The 17,420-nt window shown below is 42.7% G+C and overlaps 4 protein-coding genes across 4 annotated transcripts; 1 reads left to right on the plus strand and 3 right to left on the minus strand.

Moving 5' to 3' along the window:
• Window positions 1–567: 567 nt before the first annotated feature.
• LOC102707959 (NEDD8 ultimate buster 1) lies at window positions 568–5,132 on the plus strand. The gene is made up of 11 exons (XM_006653754.3): window positions 568–1,008; window positions 1,819–1,941; window positions 2,016–2,112; window positions 2,275–2,310; window positions 2,397–2,584; window positions 2,811–2,913; window positions 3,046–3,227; window positions 3,311–3,388; window positions 4,119–4,221; window positions 4,303–4,339; window positions 4,432–5,132. The coding sequence occupies exons 1-11, from the start codon at window positions 653–655 to the stop codon at window positions 4,818–4,820; spliced, it is 1,692 nt and encodes a 563-aa protein (XP_006653817.2). The 5' UTR covers window positions 568–652; the 3' UTR covers window positions 4,821–5,132.
• Window positions 5,133–5,148: 16 nt separating this feature from the next.
• Window positions 5,149–6,314, minus strand: LOC102706838 (36.4 kDa proline-rich protein-like). The gene has a single exon (XM_006652845.2). The coding sequence runs from the start codon at window positions 6,214–6,216 to the stop codon at window positions 5,461–5,463; it is 756 nt and encodes a 251-aa protein (XP_006652908.1). The 5' UTR covers window positions 6,217–6,314; the 3' UTR covers window positions 5,149–5,460.
• A 2,547-nt stretch (window positions 6,315–8,861) lies between these two features.
• Window positions 8,862–9,478, minus strand: LOC102707115 (putative lipid-binding protein AIR1). Its single transcript, XM_006652846.3, has one exon. It carries the CDS (start codon window positions 9,433–9,435, stop codon window positions 9,025–9,027), a length of 411 nt encoding a protein of 136 aa, XP_006652909.2. The 5' UTR covers window positions 9,436–9,478; the 3' UTR covers window positions 8,862–9,024.
• A 2,119-nt stretch (window positions 9,479–11,597) lies between these two features.
• On the minus strand, window positions 11,598–17,141 carry LOC102707394 (cis-3-alkyl-4-alkyloxetan-2-one decarboxylase). Its single transcript, XM_006652847.3, has 11 exons — window positions 16,713–17,141; window positions 16,515–16,590; window positions 15,911–15,996; window positions 15,392–15,485; window positions 15,238–15,314; window positions 15,028–15,155; window positions 14,140–14,211; window positions 13,862–13,932; window positions 12,589–12,664; window positions 12,109–12,252; window positions 11,598–11,939 (listed from the first exon to the last, which is right to left on the minus strand). Exons 1-11 carry the CDS (start codon window positions 17,022–17,024, stop codon window positions 11,900–11,902), a joined length of 1,176 nt encoding a protein of 391 aa, XP_006652910.1. The 5' UTR covers window positions 17,025–17,141; the 3' UTR covers window positions 11,598–11,899.
• Window positions 17,142–17,420: the final 279 nt, after the last annotated feature.

Here is a 17,420-nt window from a genome sequence, read left to right on the forward strand (position 1 = left end):
TAATTTATAGTCAGCTGTACGCGAACTCCAAAACAGAGTATGTATATGACATGTGGGACCATGTAGTAATATTTTATAGACAACTATTATATGAATGGGCTATTAGATTGACTATAGATGAATTGGAGCTAGTAGTTGGCTATAGTATTTGAACTTGCTCTTACCACTACTCCTGACTGACCACCTTCTAGTTCCACAAAAGAAGTGGGCAACGAAGTTGAGCCAAATATCATATCTATTGTGTTTGTTCGTCGTAAAAAAACTACGAAACAAAAACTTTGCCCCGATGCCTAATTAACCGATGATATTTTGATAATATCTCTATCGGCATCCATATCTATTCACGTACAAAATATCTTAAACATCCTAAAATATACCTCTCTATTCTAAACAAAATTATACTAAATCTGATACAACACAAAATCACCTATATACACACAAATCTCAAACGTAATAAAATCAAGGTTGACGGCGACCGCGAGGATGGGCCGGTGGAGTAGCACTGAAGAATACTGGCAAAGTCTCACACTGTCATCTTGGCCTTCTTGGCAAACAAGCAAAGAGCCCGTTCGTTTTGGCTGTTGCAATCCTTCCGGCGAACCAAAACCACCAAACCGAACAGACCGGCCAAAACCCCAACCCCGATCAGCCGATGGCGTCCGATGAGGCCTCCCCGGCGGCGGCTGCGGCGCCCGCGGAGAGGATTCGCGTGGTGGGGGCGTGGGCGGGCGCGCTGGAGGTGGAGCTCGGCGCCTGGACGGTGCCGATGCTGCGGGCGGAGGTGGCGCGGCGCGCGGGCGGCGGCGTGGAGCCCGACCGCATCAGCCTCATCTTCGGCGGCCGCGTGCTCAAGGACGATCCGCCCTCGTCGCTCCAGCAGGCTGGACTCAAGGCCAACGCCAAGGTGCTCTCCACCCTCGCCGCCCCCGATCGCGGCAAGGCCATCGCCGCCCAGGCCGCCGCAGCGGCTGCCGAGGAGGAGCACACCAATAGGCTCACCAGGCTCTGGTAAGGAGCTCTTCGTTCCTTTGTTTGACCAAATTATGAGGATCGATCGGGATTGTGAGGATTCCGCCCCATGTTTCTAGTCAAAATTTCAGTCATGCCGAGCGGGTCTGCAGCCTAAAATTAGGAACTATCTTCATTCATTTGTTTTTTTTTTTTGAATGAAGGGAATCATAGTTCATTTGTTACTCTTTAGTTACGTAATTCATTGTTCCATCGAATTTCTGGTTTGGGTAGGCCTTTCAAAAAAAAAAAATTTCTGGTTTGGGTACTGAACTTGGTATCAACTATCAAGTCCTCTTTGTAAAAGGACTGCTCTTGGCCCTGTTTAATTTAGATTGTCGAGTGGATTATTGCCACATATTATCGGTTTGATTATACGGTTAAATTAAATATTTTAAGAAATAAACCTAACAAATAGTTTAAAACAAGTGGTCTAAGCAATGCAGTAGAAGAATGTTTCTTTAGAAATCATATTTGGTTGTTATTTATTCCTCCATGATTACTTGTATGTTTTGTTTTGTTTTGGCTGTAAGAACCACAAAATTTGGTAGGGGTCCAATAGTTGCTTCTGAGTATTGATAATGAAGCATAGGAGTACCATGGTTGCGTATGAGCATTGATCATGAAGCATACAAGTTGCAGGGTATAGCTCCTTTTGTATCTGAAGGAATGCTGAGAATGCACAAATTGTGTGCTCTTATTGAACAGTTAAATGATTTATAGCGTATCAGTATTACCACCTAATATTGTTGGTTTGCTATAAACTCACAAACTCTCTTTGGTCGATGGTTGGTATGATAATTTTTGTAGGGATGCTGCACAAGCATTATCTCAAAGGCATACTGATGGCTCCTTCCCTGAAGAAGACTTCAACTTAGATCTTGAGGATCAGAGTGGCCAGAAAGTGATGTTTGGATCTGTAGATGATATCAAGTAAGAGACTGAAACAGTTTTTTTTCTCAAATGATTTATAGTTTTTATAGTAGAACATCATCTATTATCTGTAGGGCTGTGAAAATGGCTTTGATGCTGCATCAAAAAGGCAAAACATTTATCAAGAGGGACATGCACAGGGAGGCACTTGATGTTTTAGCAATGGCTGAGGTATTCTGCCTTCCTCTATCCTACCATGCTTGCTTGCTTGCACTAGTTTGCATGATTATTTCATTCCAATGGCAGTAAGCATGTGCAGCTTTTGAATTGATTAGCTTTATGTGCAACCAAATATTTATATATTCCCTGATCCTTGTATTGTATGAACAACAGGAAGCTTTCTCTCTTTGTGACCCTAAACTCATTGAGGTAAATTGAACCGTGAGAAGAACATTTCTTACATGTATCATAGAATGCTGCAAATATTTTACTTACACTCCATGTATATTTTGCAGAGGGTTGATAATGTGCCAATGCTTCAGCTAGATATAGTTTGGTGCTATTTCATGCTTCGTGATGTATCTCACTTAGAGGTCGCAGGGACTCGCTTAGAAAAGGCTCGTTCGGGATTTGAACGTTCTCATGGTAAAGACTCTGCTCGTTTCAGATTACTCCAGGCTGGCCGTCATGCAGATCTTGCTATGTGAGTCACTAACTATCAATCCCCCATTCTTTTCATATATGTATGGTTGTTTATAGGAAGTGAGAGCTGTTCCTTAGCTGAGAATTGATGAAAGCATTTTTTTTCTGTAATTCAATGATACGATTGCACAACTTTTTTATGGTGATGATTCTGTAAGGTTGATATCCCTGGGATTCTTTTGACTGATGTTGTTTCCCAACGCATGGAAAATTGTCATGTGGCATAGCTATGTAAGGCTGGAGCTTTTGGAAGGAGTGGTAGCATATCACAATGGCAATACTGAAAAGGCACGTGGATCCCTTACTTCTGCCCAAGCAAAATACATGCAGGTATTTAAAGTTGATTGTCATTTTGTCCGTAGCATTTTCTAATATTATTTTGTATTTGAATACTTTAGTAGCATAGCTTCTTCTAGTAACTGTTTTTTGCTTATATATTTCCTAACTGCATGCAATATTTAGCTTCAAGTACCAGATGAAGCTATATCAATCTTAATGAGCATGGGCTATGGAGCGCAAGCTGCAAAGAGAGCATTAAAGATGACTGGCTATGATATCCAATCCTCAGTTGATCTTTTATGTGAAGAGCGTGAAAAGAAAATTCGTAGAGTACAGGAAGATAGGGAGATTCAAAAAGAGATCTTGTGAGTTTTACGTCAAGTGGTTTCTCTTCTATTCTCATTTCCTTTTCTGTTTGCTGATTAGTGTAAACTTGGTGTTATCCTAGGGAACAAAAAAAATATGGTAAAACTCCCATGAACAAGGCAGTTAATATGCAGAAGTTGAAAGGCTTGGTTACAATTGGGTAAGAATGTTGGTCTTGCTAAATTAATATTGTTGATTTTTTCATGATCTGATATAACATTTTGTTACCAGCCATTAAGACTGATTTGTTTAGAGAGATTTAACATTGGCCATCCATACATTACCAGCCATTATATTGACTAATGTATTGTAGGATTCTTAAGTCATGATGGAAATCTTGTCTTATGAAACTGAATAGGGATGCATTCTGGATATCAGGCATACCATCTTGAAATGCTTGAAAGTTATTTATTTGCCCTTTTCTTTTCTGCATATAGCTTTCACAGTCTATATGCATTTTGAAAGAAACAGAGGGGTGAAAGATACTTTCTCAAATGCTTACAGCCATAAATGTTTGACAGATTGGACAATATTTGGTCATAATTTTTAAATTTTGATTATCAATAATTACTCAAATGCATAGTTTAAAAGCAAGAGATATAATGTGTAAATTTTCCTAGAAAAGTATTATCATATTATCATTAACCTATTAGAATTTATAAATTATTTTAATACAAAATTGATGGTTGGAATTTTAAATCTGTGACCAGAGGGAGTATATGAACTACCCAGTTGCACTTCAAATTACGGATAGTGAGTTTTGATGATTGATAAGGCAAAATAAATTGCAGCCACCAGTTTGTGTGTATGGTAGCACTTATTTTATAATACCACATATTTATGCTGCCGCACTTCCTCTTCGTGACTAATGAGTTGTTTGTAACTTCAAGGTTTGAGAAGAAACTTGCTGCCGAAGCACTTCGTATCAATGAAAATGACTCAGAGAAAGCACTGGATCTCTTGACAGATCCTGAGAGAAATTGTGCTCTACAAGTAATTCCTTGCACCATTTTGGTACTCATATCGAGATATTCTGTTATTGTTAACTCTATTACTGTCTCTTTCATTTTTCAGAATATAATTCTGTCAAGGAGGAAGCGATTATCTCCTGGTATGGATCAGTTTTATCATTCATCATTGCTCTGTAAAATCAAAAATTGTCGAATGAAGTAAATTTATGCCCCCTTTTGTTCCTCTTTCTAGGCTCAGGCTCAGGGTCATCGAGCTCCAGGGCAGCTGCTTCTACAACTGGTTCAGGGGTGAACAATTCACAGGCTCTTGTTGACACTTCAACTAATGTTCCAGATGGAAGCGCTTTGGAGGAGAGCCTTGGGTTGCCTGTGATCAATGAAGAAGCTGCAAACAATGGAGAGGCTGCGAACAGTGATGAAGCTGTGAACCCTGAGGAGGAAGCTGAGAGTGAGGGTGGTGAAGAAGCGAATCCTCCTCCATTCAGGGATGTGGCGATGGAAAATGAGCTGGCTAATGACCTGACGGGGGATGCCTTGGATGACTATGATATTGATGTCAGCAACGAAGGGCAGGCTATATCAGAGTACCTGAGCTTACTGGATTCTGCTGCTACGGCTTGATGTGGAAAGATCTATCCACCTGGACTAGATGGCTATGTTACCTAGATGCTTCTAAAAACTAGCGTATTCCATATCGGATGACACTTCGCTGATACTTCCAGTTTAGAGTATCCGTGCAACATAGCTAGATAGTTTTCTCAAACCTCATGAGAGAAGTATGTAGTTACTTCAAATGGAGAGTTTGCTTTTGGTAGGGTCGATTTGTACATAAGTTTACCATACTGCCACCTTGAAACTTGTTACTACCGTGTGCTACTGCTCAAGTTATTTATCATGGATAGCAATGGGCGGCTCATTGCCTGCATTACACAAGATAACACACGAACCATTGCAAACAAGAGTTACATCTGGGAATTAAATTAAATAGTTGTACAATATAGGCATACATAATACAATTGATGACAATTTCCAGGGGCACTACATGTACAAATTTTAACATGCAAACTAAAACCAGAAGAGCAAATCGAATAAATTCTTCACCGAATTTAACATCCCGGAAGCGAGTGGCTTCATCACCCGACCGAATTTTACCAAACGACCTTAAATTTGACTGAAACTAATTAAACTTTGTACTCTAGAAGAGAGAATTGATGTATGCGTGCATGGCTGGGACGTGCATGTGGATGGACGCGTGCATGGCTTAGGCGCAGGTGTAGCCAGGCGGCACGTCGCAGCCGCAGTTGACGAGCAGGCTGAGCGCGATGGGCACGTAGATGCTGAGGTCGAGCACCTTGGCCTTGATGGCGGTGCAGAGGCAAGCGGCGGCGGACAGGCCGGCGATGCCCTTCACCAGCGGGCAGCACTGCACGTGGGCGTCGCCGATGTGCACCTCGTTGCCGAGGAGGTCCACGCACACGCCGAGCTTGAGCGCGTCGATGGGGCAGCTGTCCGAGCTCGACGGCGTGGGGGTGGGCGGGGTGGGCGACGGGGTGTAGGGCGATGGCGGGCACACCTTCCTGCCGCCGTGGTGCTTCACCGGGCTGCCGCCGCCGCCGATGATTCCTCCCACCACCGGGGCGACACCTCCGACGACTCCTCCGACGACCGGGGCGACACCTCCGACGACTCCACCGACGACCGGGGCGACTCCTCCGACGACTCCGCCGACGACGGGAGGGACTTTACCGACAATCCCTCCGACGACCGGAGTGACTTCCCCGACGACGCCTCCTACAACCGGGGGTACTTTCCCGACGATTCCTCCGACGACCGGAGCGACTCCCCCGACGATTCCTCCGACCACTCCTCCGATGCCACCACCCGATGGCGCGCTGCCGCCCGATGGGGCACTGCCGCCGCCGCCGGAGCCGCACGAGTTGCACGCGAGGGCGAGCGGGGAGGAGGAGAGCGCGAACATGGCGAGGATGAGCACCGCCGACAGCTTGGTGGACTCCATTGCCGCCGCCGCCACGAGCAATGCAATGCAACCAACTAGGTAGCAGCAGCCAAGAAATCAAACGGAGCTCGCTTATTCGCTACGACTGACGAGCTACGAGAGTGTGGCGGGAGGCGAACGCCGCGGCTCGCGCGCGCTCTTTATAGGCGAGGGAGGGGCGACGCATCGAGCGGCCAGCAATGGTCGAGAGCGCTCTCGCGCTCGCGCAATGGTGGCGTGCATGGGTTGGCGCGGGCGCAGGAGCGAACGACCGGCCACGTGAAGCCAGTGGGATCGCCAGTGTTGGGCGCCTTGGCCCGTTGCCAAGCCGCCAAAAACAGGCGCAGCGGCGTGTGACACTCGCTTGTCCGCGCGCGGTGGCCATGAGCGTGCATGATTGCAACGCACTGCTTGCTTCCCTTGCGCCTCTTGCTTGCTCCGATGCTCTAGGAAAATTCTTCCAAACTTTTAGGGAAACATCGTTTGTCATCTAAATAATTACTAAAAATTTGAAAAATTGTATGAAAATAAAGTAATACTAAATATATAACTCCACGAACATGTAAGTTCAAATATGACTTTAAACAATTGTAACAAAAATAACAAATGTGACTATGAAATGTGTATACTATCCAGACTTTAAATTTGTTATTTTTGTTATAAATTATAAAAGTCATATTTAAATTTATATGTTTGTAGGATGATATATTATATTAATCTTCATAATTTCTTCGTAACTATTTGATGGTGAGTGGACGGCCTCTTAAACTAATCCATGCTGGTGATGCTCTCTCTCTCACACTGTCACACACTACAGCTCATGCATGGCGAGGTAGAGCGAGGACGCAGTGCGTGCTGTACATGCATGCGCCCATCAGAGAGGTTCGTTGCAGTTTATTTCGTTTTTCAGTGGAATCGATCGCTCGATCTGATCCTGTGATCCACTAATAATGTTGGTATGCGTCCATGTGATTCAGAGAAAGATTGTCTGAGCTCGATATGTTTAGAATTGCTCAATCATCTCCCTAACCGATGCACTCATGCACTGACATTATGCTAGAAGAGTAGAAAGAACCAATAAGTTCGGAGCACCCGGCAAAGATTCAGATGCTTAATTAAACTCCCTCCAGTAAAAAAAAACAGTTATTTTGGATTGCGTGGTCAACATAAATTAACTTTGACCTCTAAATATTGTCTAAAGTATAGTTTATTGCCATATTGGCAAATGAGAATGATATACTCAAGTTTTTCACAGGCTCACAGCAAGAGCTTTCATATATCACACTAATGTAATATTTTTTAGAACAGTTTCCCCACATTTTATAATATTGACTCTAAAAGGTCTAAAACGACTTGTTCTAATTTTCCAAAAAAAGGAAACGACTTGATCTTTCGGACTGGACGAAGTTATCGAAGGTTGACCACCAATTGAAGCACATTGATGAAGGATATTGGTTATATGTATACTGGGCAAGCACTACAAGAATTCAGGATTCCTAATTAACATCGGATGTTAACTAGAAAGCGAGCATATACACCAGTAACACCACCGTATACCAGAATGATGATATTGACAATGAAACACTGTTTACTGTACTTATTTTGCCTGGCTTTGCTTGCACCATTACACGCCAATGACTGAGCTTAATTAACCTCAGATCGATGTGCAGATCTGGCTGGGGTCGACCTAGGGCAGTCAAGTATCCATCTGCATCGTCTAAATGTTCCCTGATGTTCAGCCATACCCTCATCCTAATCACTCAGACCAGCGCAGAGCTGCCCCTACTGACGAGTTGTGCATAAGAGCATGCATCCTCACAGTATATCTATCACATCGGCATCTATTCTGAAAGTAGAGAATAAATGATAAAAATTAAGCTTCAGCAAAATATTTATCGCATCCTTTATGTTTAGATGTTCTCTCTATATTTTTTAAAAAGATATAGAGGATGTTATATATGGATGATTGGCTAAAGGCCTAAAGTGAAACTATTTTAGATGATCATTTAAATAAAGATATATATAATTAAATTTAGAGTAGCGGGTGGAGATGCTCTAAGCAAATCGATTTGCACATCGTCATGTGACGAGCCCGTGCCCCTGCAGGTTTTCAAATCTTAATTATTGACCAAACAATGTCAGTGACAGTTAAGCTCGATTGGACGCGCGCAAGTCGCGTGGCATGCATTTTCTGATTCTAATGTCGTCAGCTCGCCATAATATCGAGATGCCATCAGAGTGCACAATTCTCAGTTCATCATTGTTGCAAAGCCATTGTAGCCTGATCTACCAAGTGATTATTTTTCTGTTCTTTTCATATACTAAACTCGAAGCACAGTGCATGCACACAGACACACACAGTGAGTGACTATATTTTCATCTGAAGTGAAAACAAGGATTAGACCAATTTTACAGTTTTTGAGAAGGTATCAGGAAATACCAAAATTTCCGTGTAAAATTTTGGTACCTCTTGGTATCTAGGTACTGTAAGTTACCAAATTTTATATTAAAATTTTGGTATCTCTCAGTACCTACTCAATAACTGTAAAATTGCTCAAAGTATTAACTTCACCCCAATATAACTACATGTGTGAATTTATATGTTCAATGTTTAATCGTCTGTCTTATTTAAAAGCTAATTATAATATATTTTTAAATAAGACGGATGATCAAATGTTAAATATAAACAGTGCAAAAATACACTTATTATGGGACGGAGGAGTATATTAACATCAAATCGCGGATAATGCAAAACTTGTGTAATATAGGCAAAACATTGCAACGCTGCTTCACTTGGAGCACTAGACAAATTGTAAAATGCAGATTCAGTCAGACACATTTGAAGCTGTCGGGGAGCTCCTTCTTGCAGGTGCTGGCGAGGACGCTGACGCCGACGGTCCACTCCGTGGGGATGCCGAGCACGCTCTCCTTGATGGTGGTGCAGAAGCACGCCGCCGCCTCGGCCGCGGCGAGCCCGTCCACGAGCGCGCAGCACTTGCTCCCGAGGTGGGCGCCGGCCTGCGCGTCCACGACGCCGAGCACGCCGGCGCACGCGCCGAACTTGACGGCGTCCCACGGGCAGAACGGGTTCACCGGCATGTCCTTCCCCCACAGCCCCCTGCGCGGCTCGCCGGCCGCCGCGGCCACGGACAGCGTCGATGCCGCGGCGAGCATGATGGCTATGGCGAGCGCTGCGGTGGTGTCGCGGCGGCTGGCCATTATTACCCTTGCTTGTGCCATGCCCGGCCCGTGCTCGCCGCGGACATTTTTATACTGCTGTGGCGACGGCTCGCCATCTATATGTACAATTGTGCATGACTGCATGGTACTGACTGCTTGAGCACGTATCTAACTACTACGTATACGTACGTTGCAAATACGTACGCACGTACTGAAAAGATGACATTTTTCACTTCTACATAGGACCATATACCATTGTGGTAACCTAGTAATGTACATTAGAAGAATCTAGAAGTAGCTCGACGTGTGTTCCACAGTACACTACGCTGTGTAGTGACATGCCGATATTTTCGCTCGAATAGCTAGCATTGTAACGATGTGATGGCAACGAAAGATTGCAAATTCAGGTGGTCCATTAAACCAGGCATGGCGCCATGGTCCCGTCGCTAACACAAGGTACGCGATCACCGGCGTACGCGAGAGCTTAGCTAGGTCATGTGAGGAGAAAATGGCTTCATCGATGGAACAAAGCAGGGACAGGGGAGACGATGTGCATGGCTGGCTAGCTGTGAATGGCGACACCGGTGCCAGGTGTGTGTGTGTATCGGTGTATAGCAGGCTTTGCCTGTTTGCTTCAGCATCCACACAAATTTAACACCAGTGAATCTGCAGAAGAGATCAAGAAGGAAAGAAGACGATTACAAGAACGCCGGTCCATGCATGCATTGATTGGCACGCGACGGATTCGATCGACAGGATGGGAAGCAAGCTCTGCCGTGTGCAGCGCGATTTGGCATCCGGCCGGCCGCCGCACCGGCAGCCGCGCCGCGGTCGTACGCCATGCGCTCGCGCGAGCACCCTGAGGGCTACGGCTCTCAGCAGCAGCGGCGGCAAACGCGCGTGCGCGACGCCGGCGACCGGACGGCGCAGCTCGCGTGCGCCCCCTCGCTTGTGCCGCTGCGATCCGTCCGTGCCATTGGACCAAGTACAGCATGCTGCATCCAAGTACACAGTACATTAGAACACGCGCCTGTGCATGCATTTGCAGGGTGAGTGCAGCATTCCAAGCGGACAAATCCTGTGAGTTGTGTGTCTAAGCTGCTAGCGCTTGCTAGCAGGCGAAACAGGACATGAGGACATGGATCAACCGAAAATATGCTGAGTTAATCGTGAGTATAAAGAAATTATACCAGTTCTGCAGCTAGCATGTTGCTAGGCTATCGAGATAGCAATGCTGCAAAGTTAATGCCAGCTCCTTTAATTTATAGATTCCAATTTAACTTTACAACTGCAGAATTAATATTTTCTGGGATTATTGGGCTGTCGAGATAGCAATGCTGAGCGTGATTGCTGAGAGAATTTCCGATGACACGCTCAGCATTGCTCTCGAGGGGATATCTTATGCTATCTATATCAAAAAATTTAAAACAAATTGTGAAGATAGATTAATATAAGATATATCACTACATAAACATGTAAGTTTAAATATGACTTCTACAATCCATGACAAAAATAACATGATTGTGCGTATACGTATACTAGTATACTATTCAGAGTTCAATTTATTATTTTTGTTATGGATTACAGAAGTCATATTTAAACTTACATGTTTGTGTAGTGATATATCTTATATCTTATATCAATCTTTTTGATGACTATTTAAATTGCATGCAACAAATAACGAGAGAAAATCCCTCGAGAGTCTAAAATACTTTCCCCTCTAGAGTTTCCGAAGAAAAGTTCACTTGCCTCTCTCTTAGTGGAAAGATGCTCGAGTGTCTGTGTATTCCTGAAAAAAAAAACACTTCTGACGCTAGCTCGGTTATTGACCTTTTTAATTTGAATTAACTTTATTCAGTTCCAATATGAATATTTCTGATCGTACTGATATTACACAGATCTTTTTCTGAAAACAGAGTCCTGGCTTTGAATGCAACATGTCGAGAGCGAGGGTGCAGAATGGACGCAAATTTTTGATCCAACGGCTGAGATATCCTAACGGTGGCGACTTGGGTATTTTTGGAAATGGAAATGCTAATCGACGGGTTCTCGTCTCCCACGTGACGAATGGTACATAAGTAAAACTGAACACCGCTTCTCTCTTATTCTACCTTATATATTATGTTGTTTTTTTTCTTTTATCCACACAAGTGTATGGATGGAAGGGTGTGTGTGCCGCCACTACTAGGCTCATCGAGAGGACTTTCGGTTGGGGGAGAACAAAAATGCGGTTGCATGTACACTGATAAATATTTACCCATGGTATTTATATCCAACTGCATAAATACACACTTTACATTTATAGAGGAATGTAACATCCTAAACGACCAGATCTGGTGAACATGTGAGACCAAGAAGAAATTCAGCTAAGAACAAAACTATAATTTCTTGAACTCATCCATCCCATCTTGATTTGATTTGCCGTCGGTAATTGGCATGTTAGAGGCCTAGTTAAGCATATCCTGTAACTTATAGTCAATCTTTTGCATGTACCTTGTACTGGAAAAAAGGATAGTGCCAAACTCTACAAGAAGGATCTTAGGGCCGTAACAACCTTCTCTGGCCTGCATAATATAACATGTGAGATGCGTTAAGAATCACACAAGCATAAGGATACTAGGTCTAAAGGTAAAGGCTGAAGGTTACACGTCAAAGCAGGCAAGCAAATGTAGAACTATGAGTACAAATTTTACAGACATCGACAGAAAACACTGAGCTAGTAAAAACAATTACCAGTCCTCTTGAGGCATATGACCAGCTCCTTCTATTGCCTCCAATTTTATGGCCGCAGGATTACCTTTCTTGAATTCCTCGGCTATGGCGAGTGGCAAGTACTTATCAGAAATTCCCCATGCAAGCAATATAGGTTTTTCCCAGCTGCAGGAAATACCAGAGAGAAGTTTCAGAACTGGAAATATTCGTGATAACTGACTTGCCTGTCTAATATTGGTTGGTTGCATTCAGAACGAACCTTTTGACACTGACCAGTGATATTAAAACATGCATTTATATGTTTTTGGACATAGTAGTAACTTGCATAATATACTTCATAAACATCTGTTTTTAGTCAGACGAGAAGCTCATGTAATAAATATGAGTGACTGCTTGTTTGCTTGTTTAAGTTACCTGATTTTAATCAGACCAGAAACCATAACATGTACAGTAGTTTACAGGAGACCATAATATGAGTGCCTGTTTATTTGTTTAAGTTACCTGTTGGATGAAAATCCAGAAGAAATTCTATTTAATACATCTCGAAAGTTAGCTTTCCTGGCAGCTTCAAGCAATGCTAAAAACAGAAAGAGCGAGATGTAGCTAAGGTTAAATAATCTCATATAGAAATGACATTTCTGGGTAAAAATCATAGACAAGAATATTAAGGTACCACAAGGGATCTAACACAAGTTGCAGAGATTGTAAATTAAAAGTTGTTTGATTCTATCAATATAAGGCATAGCATAAATGAATAAAACAACATTTTATATAGATGATGTAATACTTAATGGCTTAAACAGATGGCTTCATCAAGTAAAATCCGTCCCCTCCCAAAGTTCAACCAGTATCATCATCATGGTAATATTCAGCATTGAGTAGCTGATATTCTAGATACTGACCACGCAGGCTAATGTTACGTATAAATATTGTTTCCCAAACATTGCAAGCACATATCCTAAAATCTTATACTAAACCATATTAAAACATGATACATTAGTAATAGTCACGTGTAATAAGTAGGGTTCTTCAAGTTTCTTGCTTCATGAAGGTTAAAACAACATAGTCAAGATCTTACATTGAAAAGACGTATACAATTGGACTCTGTCATTTCTTTTACAAAATATCAAGGAATTGAGCCAGAATATGTAACATAAACTTCAAGCATTTCCAAAGGAAATACATTTATTCGAGTTAGCTATAAGGAAATAGTTGCTCATGTGGAATTTTCACTGCTTTTATTAGGAATATAGCCAGTCCAAAGCCCAGGTAAAGGAGGAGATTGTGAAAAGCTTGGCAAGCCAATGTGAAAAACGGGGGTGTTTGGTTGGTTGCTTCACTTTGCTACACCACACTTCAGTCATGGCATAGTTTTTTAGGCGTGTGTTTGTTTTAATGCCATAGTTGTGTCATGTCACACTTTCCTACCCTTAGGTCCTACATGTCATACTCAGATAACTAGAACTAACATTGCCATATTTGTGGCTAACTATTTCTTGGCCATACTTTTGCCACATGCCACAACTTGTCTAAGCTTAGTTATGGCAAGCTTAGACATCAACCAAACAACTCCACTTCTGATGGATGACTAGTTAGTTGGAAATGGTTGTGCATGCCGAATTTGCATTTCCCGTGAATTCTTTAAATTGATAAACATAATCATATAACTGGAAATTATTTAGTACGATGTATGTTTTATGGCTGAGAACAACACAACTTCAATGTAAAAATGTACTGGTGGCAATTGATTCAGGTGTACAGATTACAGACTGACCAAACCCAGGTGCGCCACTTGATAGATATGGTAATCTGTATACATCGGCTTTCTCTGACTTCAGCACATAGCTGTCAAGCAAGTGGAGAAAATTTATGCCCATATGCAGAATAAGCAGCATGCCGCATAGATATGGACAAGACTGATAAAGAACAACATAATGTGAAGAATAAACCAAACTTTTTCCTTATTTTGAGCAGCACACACATCAGTAGGAAGCATAATGATAACAAAATCTGGAGGGCAGAATGAAGAGTTTCTGTGAAAATGATACATACGGGCTTCCTGCTTCAATAAATCTCTCAGCCAAAACAGCATTTTGGCAGGTAAATTCACCAAAAAGAGGAAACCTGCATTGAAATGCTACTTGAGTTTACTTACATGATGCAAATATTAAGCGCAGAAGATGTAAGATGACATCAGCTACAGCCATACTGTTTAATATTGAGCAGGAAACAGGTAAAAAAATACAGTCTATTTGTAACTGTATCAAATACTCACATATCTTTGTTAGAACCAGCTTGCATAGACTCCAAATAAAGGGGGAAATTTCGGTTTATAGAGGAACCATGCTGTCGGCCCCCAGTTTATTTTCAGGATGTTACAAGTACTATGCTAGTAAGGTTGGATGAAGCAATAACATTTTATTTTATTGAGAAAGGGAGATGAAGCAGTGACATACCACCCTCAAGGCATTTTCTATATGATAAGTCCACAATAACATCCAATAAAATTGAAGATGAAAAACAATAAGAAAAAGAACATGCACACTGTTTATTTTTTTGCATAGATCTGGATGTTAAATTGTTCAATGTATGAAATTGTGCAATGTGGGGACTTTTGGGTTGGGCTTTGGGCTGCTCAGGCTGGGATCAGGCATGGGAATCCTGACGCTCGGAAATGGACCTGTAAAATGATGACTGGTGCACCTTTGCTGTCGTCTGCCTGTATATTCTGCTGACTTAGATTTGCTGCTTAACTAGTGGTTCTTATATCACTTATGTATAGCAGATTTGGTTGATGTGTTGTATGTGGACATATGACTTGTTCAAGTTAAGTTTAGCTGAAAGATATAGAATTATATGCCTGAATTGACAGCACAATGTAAAATACTGAACATGCATTCCAATTAAGAGTGCAAACTAAGACCAACAGAAATGACTAACCTTAGCTGGTTAAACAATCCTGGAACTGGAGAAGAAACAGTAAGTGGACTGTTAAGAATTGCTACCTTGAGAACTTTGCCTGAGTTCTTCAGTGCCCATGTTAGCCCATATGAACCTACAAGAAATCCCTAGAATGAAATGAAGAAATGATTCAGAAAATATATATGAGAATTTTTATGGAGATGCAAATCCCAAGTTCTAGGCATGTACCTGGACAACTAAGAAAAATGGCTCAGTGATATTCAGAGTACCAAGAAGCTCATCCAATGACTTGTGGAACTCCTCTTCTGCACATGATATAGTAGTATACATGACTCATGAGTTTTTAGGAAGCTTCAGTTAATTTTGTGGACATTTTCCACACCTGTGTAGTCAAATCCATATCCAGGCTGTGGCATATCACTGAACCCAAATCCTATCCAATCAGGAGCAAAGCAGTGGTAGCCAGCATCTGCCATCTAGTAATTTCAATAGCTGCTTAGTGGGTAAAATGGCTAATAGAAACAAAAGCATTAGTATGGTTAATAAGTTTCTAGTTGACACACAGGTCCTCTTTTATTAAGGTTATAGTATAATGTCATAAATATGCTCCATATGCAAACTATGTTTTTCTTTTAATAGCCTCTGGAAGGTTACCCATTCTGTCTAGAAATCAAAATCAAAAGGACATACACATGCTGCAGCTGTTAGATATCTAAAGGAACCACCTAAACTGTGTATGGATCTAAACCCTAAACTTTGCAGCAAAAGAAAACATTCTAGAAAGAACCCCATAGTAATTTTAGCCAGAACCATCGCTATTTTCTGTTTGGTAATGCAAATCAAGAACTACAGATTGTTCCATAAATTTTGTCCAATAAACTACAAGATAAATGAGTCTGACCTGAGACATAACCATACGGTAGCTAAATGACTGAGTTGGAGCACCGTGAATAAACACGACAGTCCCACGTCGGGCACCAGCGGAACCTACAATTGCATCACCATATTTATGAAGCAATTACATGGGGATTTTTCTTCAACAGGGACCATTGCAAGATGACTCTGGTTACAGAACAAAGTAAAAAAAAAAAACTAGTAAGCATTTCTTTTTCTGGTTCAGCAATGACAGCTGTACAAGGACAAGATACAAGACAAACAACCAATACGAGTACACTTTCGGTAAATTTTATGGAAGCAGAATCATAGGAAATCAGGTCATTGTTTGGTTCGTTCGAAAGTTTTGCAGAAGGAGAGGAATCACTGTACTGCTGTAGGCAAAATCAATATTCCAATATTCCTGATTTCCACGGTGTGACAAAATCCACTATCTTATCTGCTTTTACTCTTAAATGCTAAAGTTGTATTCACAATGCAATACTGTTTCGTCGACAGTACAGACACCATTTCAATGAATCAATGTGCATCCAACGTTTTACTGACGTTCAGATTCAGTGATCAGTGCAATAATGTCTTCTCTCACCAACACAGAAGTGAAGAGGCAGTACCTGTTTCCCTCACAAACCATCGCAGCTTTCCTGACTTCACTCTCGTTCCGAACTCCCTTCCCTTGTCCTCGATCCTCTGCACGCGTCGAGGTTTGTCAGAAGGGCGATCAGATTTGGTTAACCACTTGAACACATAGTATGATCAAACTATGGAGAGATAGTTCAGAATCAAGGAGAAGTGTGGCGAGGTGGCATTACGTAGAGCATCTGGCCGACATTGCCGTCCTGGGCGGGGGACTCCGGCAGCTGGATGGCGCCGCGGCTCGACGGGTTGTCCGTCACGAACCCAAAAGGGTTGAACTCCGAGTCCTCCTCCTGTTGCTTTCCCCCCTCCGCCGTCTCGTCCTTGCTCCCGCTGCTACTGCTCGCCGCGACCACCAAATGCCCACTCCTCCGCCTCGCTCCTCCCCCACGCGCGGAGAAGGCGACGCTGCCGCTGGACCAGCTCCTGCAAGCGGAGCGCGGGAGGGAGAGAGGAGAAGAGGTGGTGGTGGAGGGGCGGCAGGACATGGCGGCGGCGTTCGGATGCGCGCGATCTCCGGCGAGACGTGGCCGCGACCGCGAGACGCTTCGGTTGGCGCAGCGGCGTCGGACACTCGGACGGACGGGCCACAGGGGCAAGAAGATTCCGTGTGGATTGCCGTGGGGCCGACCCGGATCACTCCTCCTGTGGCTCCGCTGCTCAACCGCAGGTGCGCCACTCTCTTCACTGAAATCTAGTGGCCACAACGAATTTTATTTGTTTATTGAAATTTTTTATCTGTACTAAAATTAAAGGATAAGTTTCTGCTCAATTTGTTTCATATTATAAGATATTTTGGCCATAGCTAGATTCATTCATGAATCATTAAATATATTTTATATTTGTGTTCAAATTTATTAGCATTTTTATGAATCTTCTTCTGA

This window comes from Oryza brachyantha, chromosome 4 (genome assembly GCF_000231095.2).
Source record: "Oryza brachyantha chromosome 4, ObraRS2, whole genome shotgun sequence".
Classification (NCBI taxonomy): domain Eukaryota; kingdom Viridiplantae; phylum Streptophyta; class Magnoliopsida; order Poales; family Poaceae; genus Oryza; species Oryza brachyantha.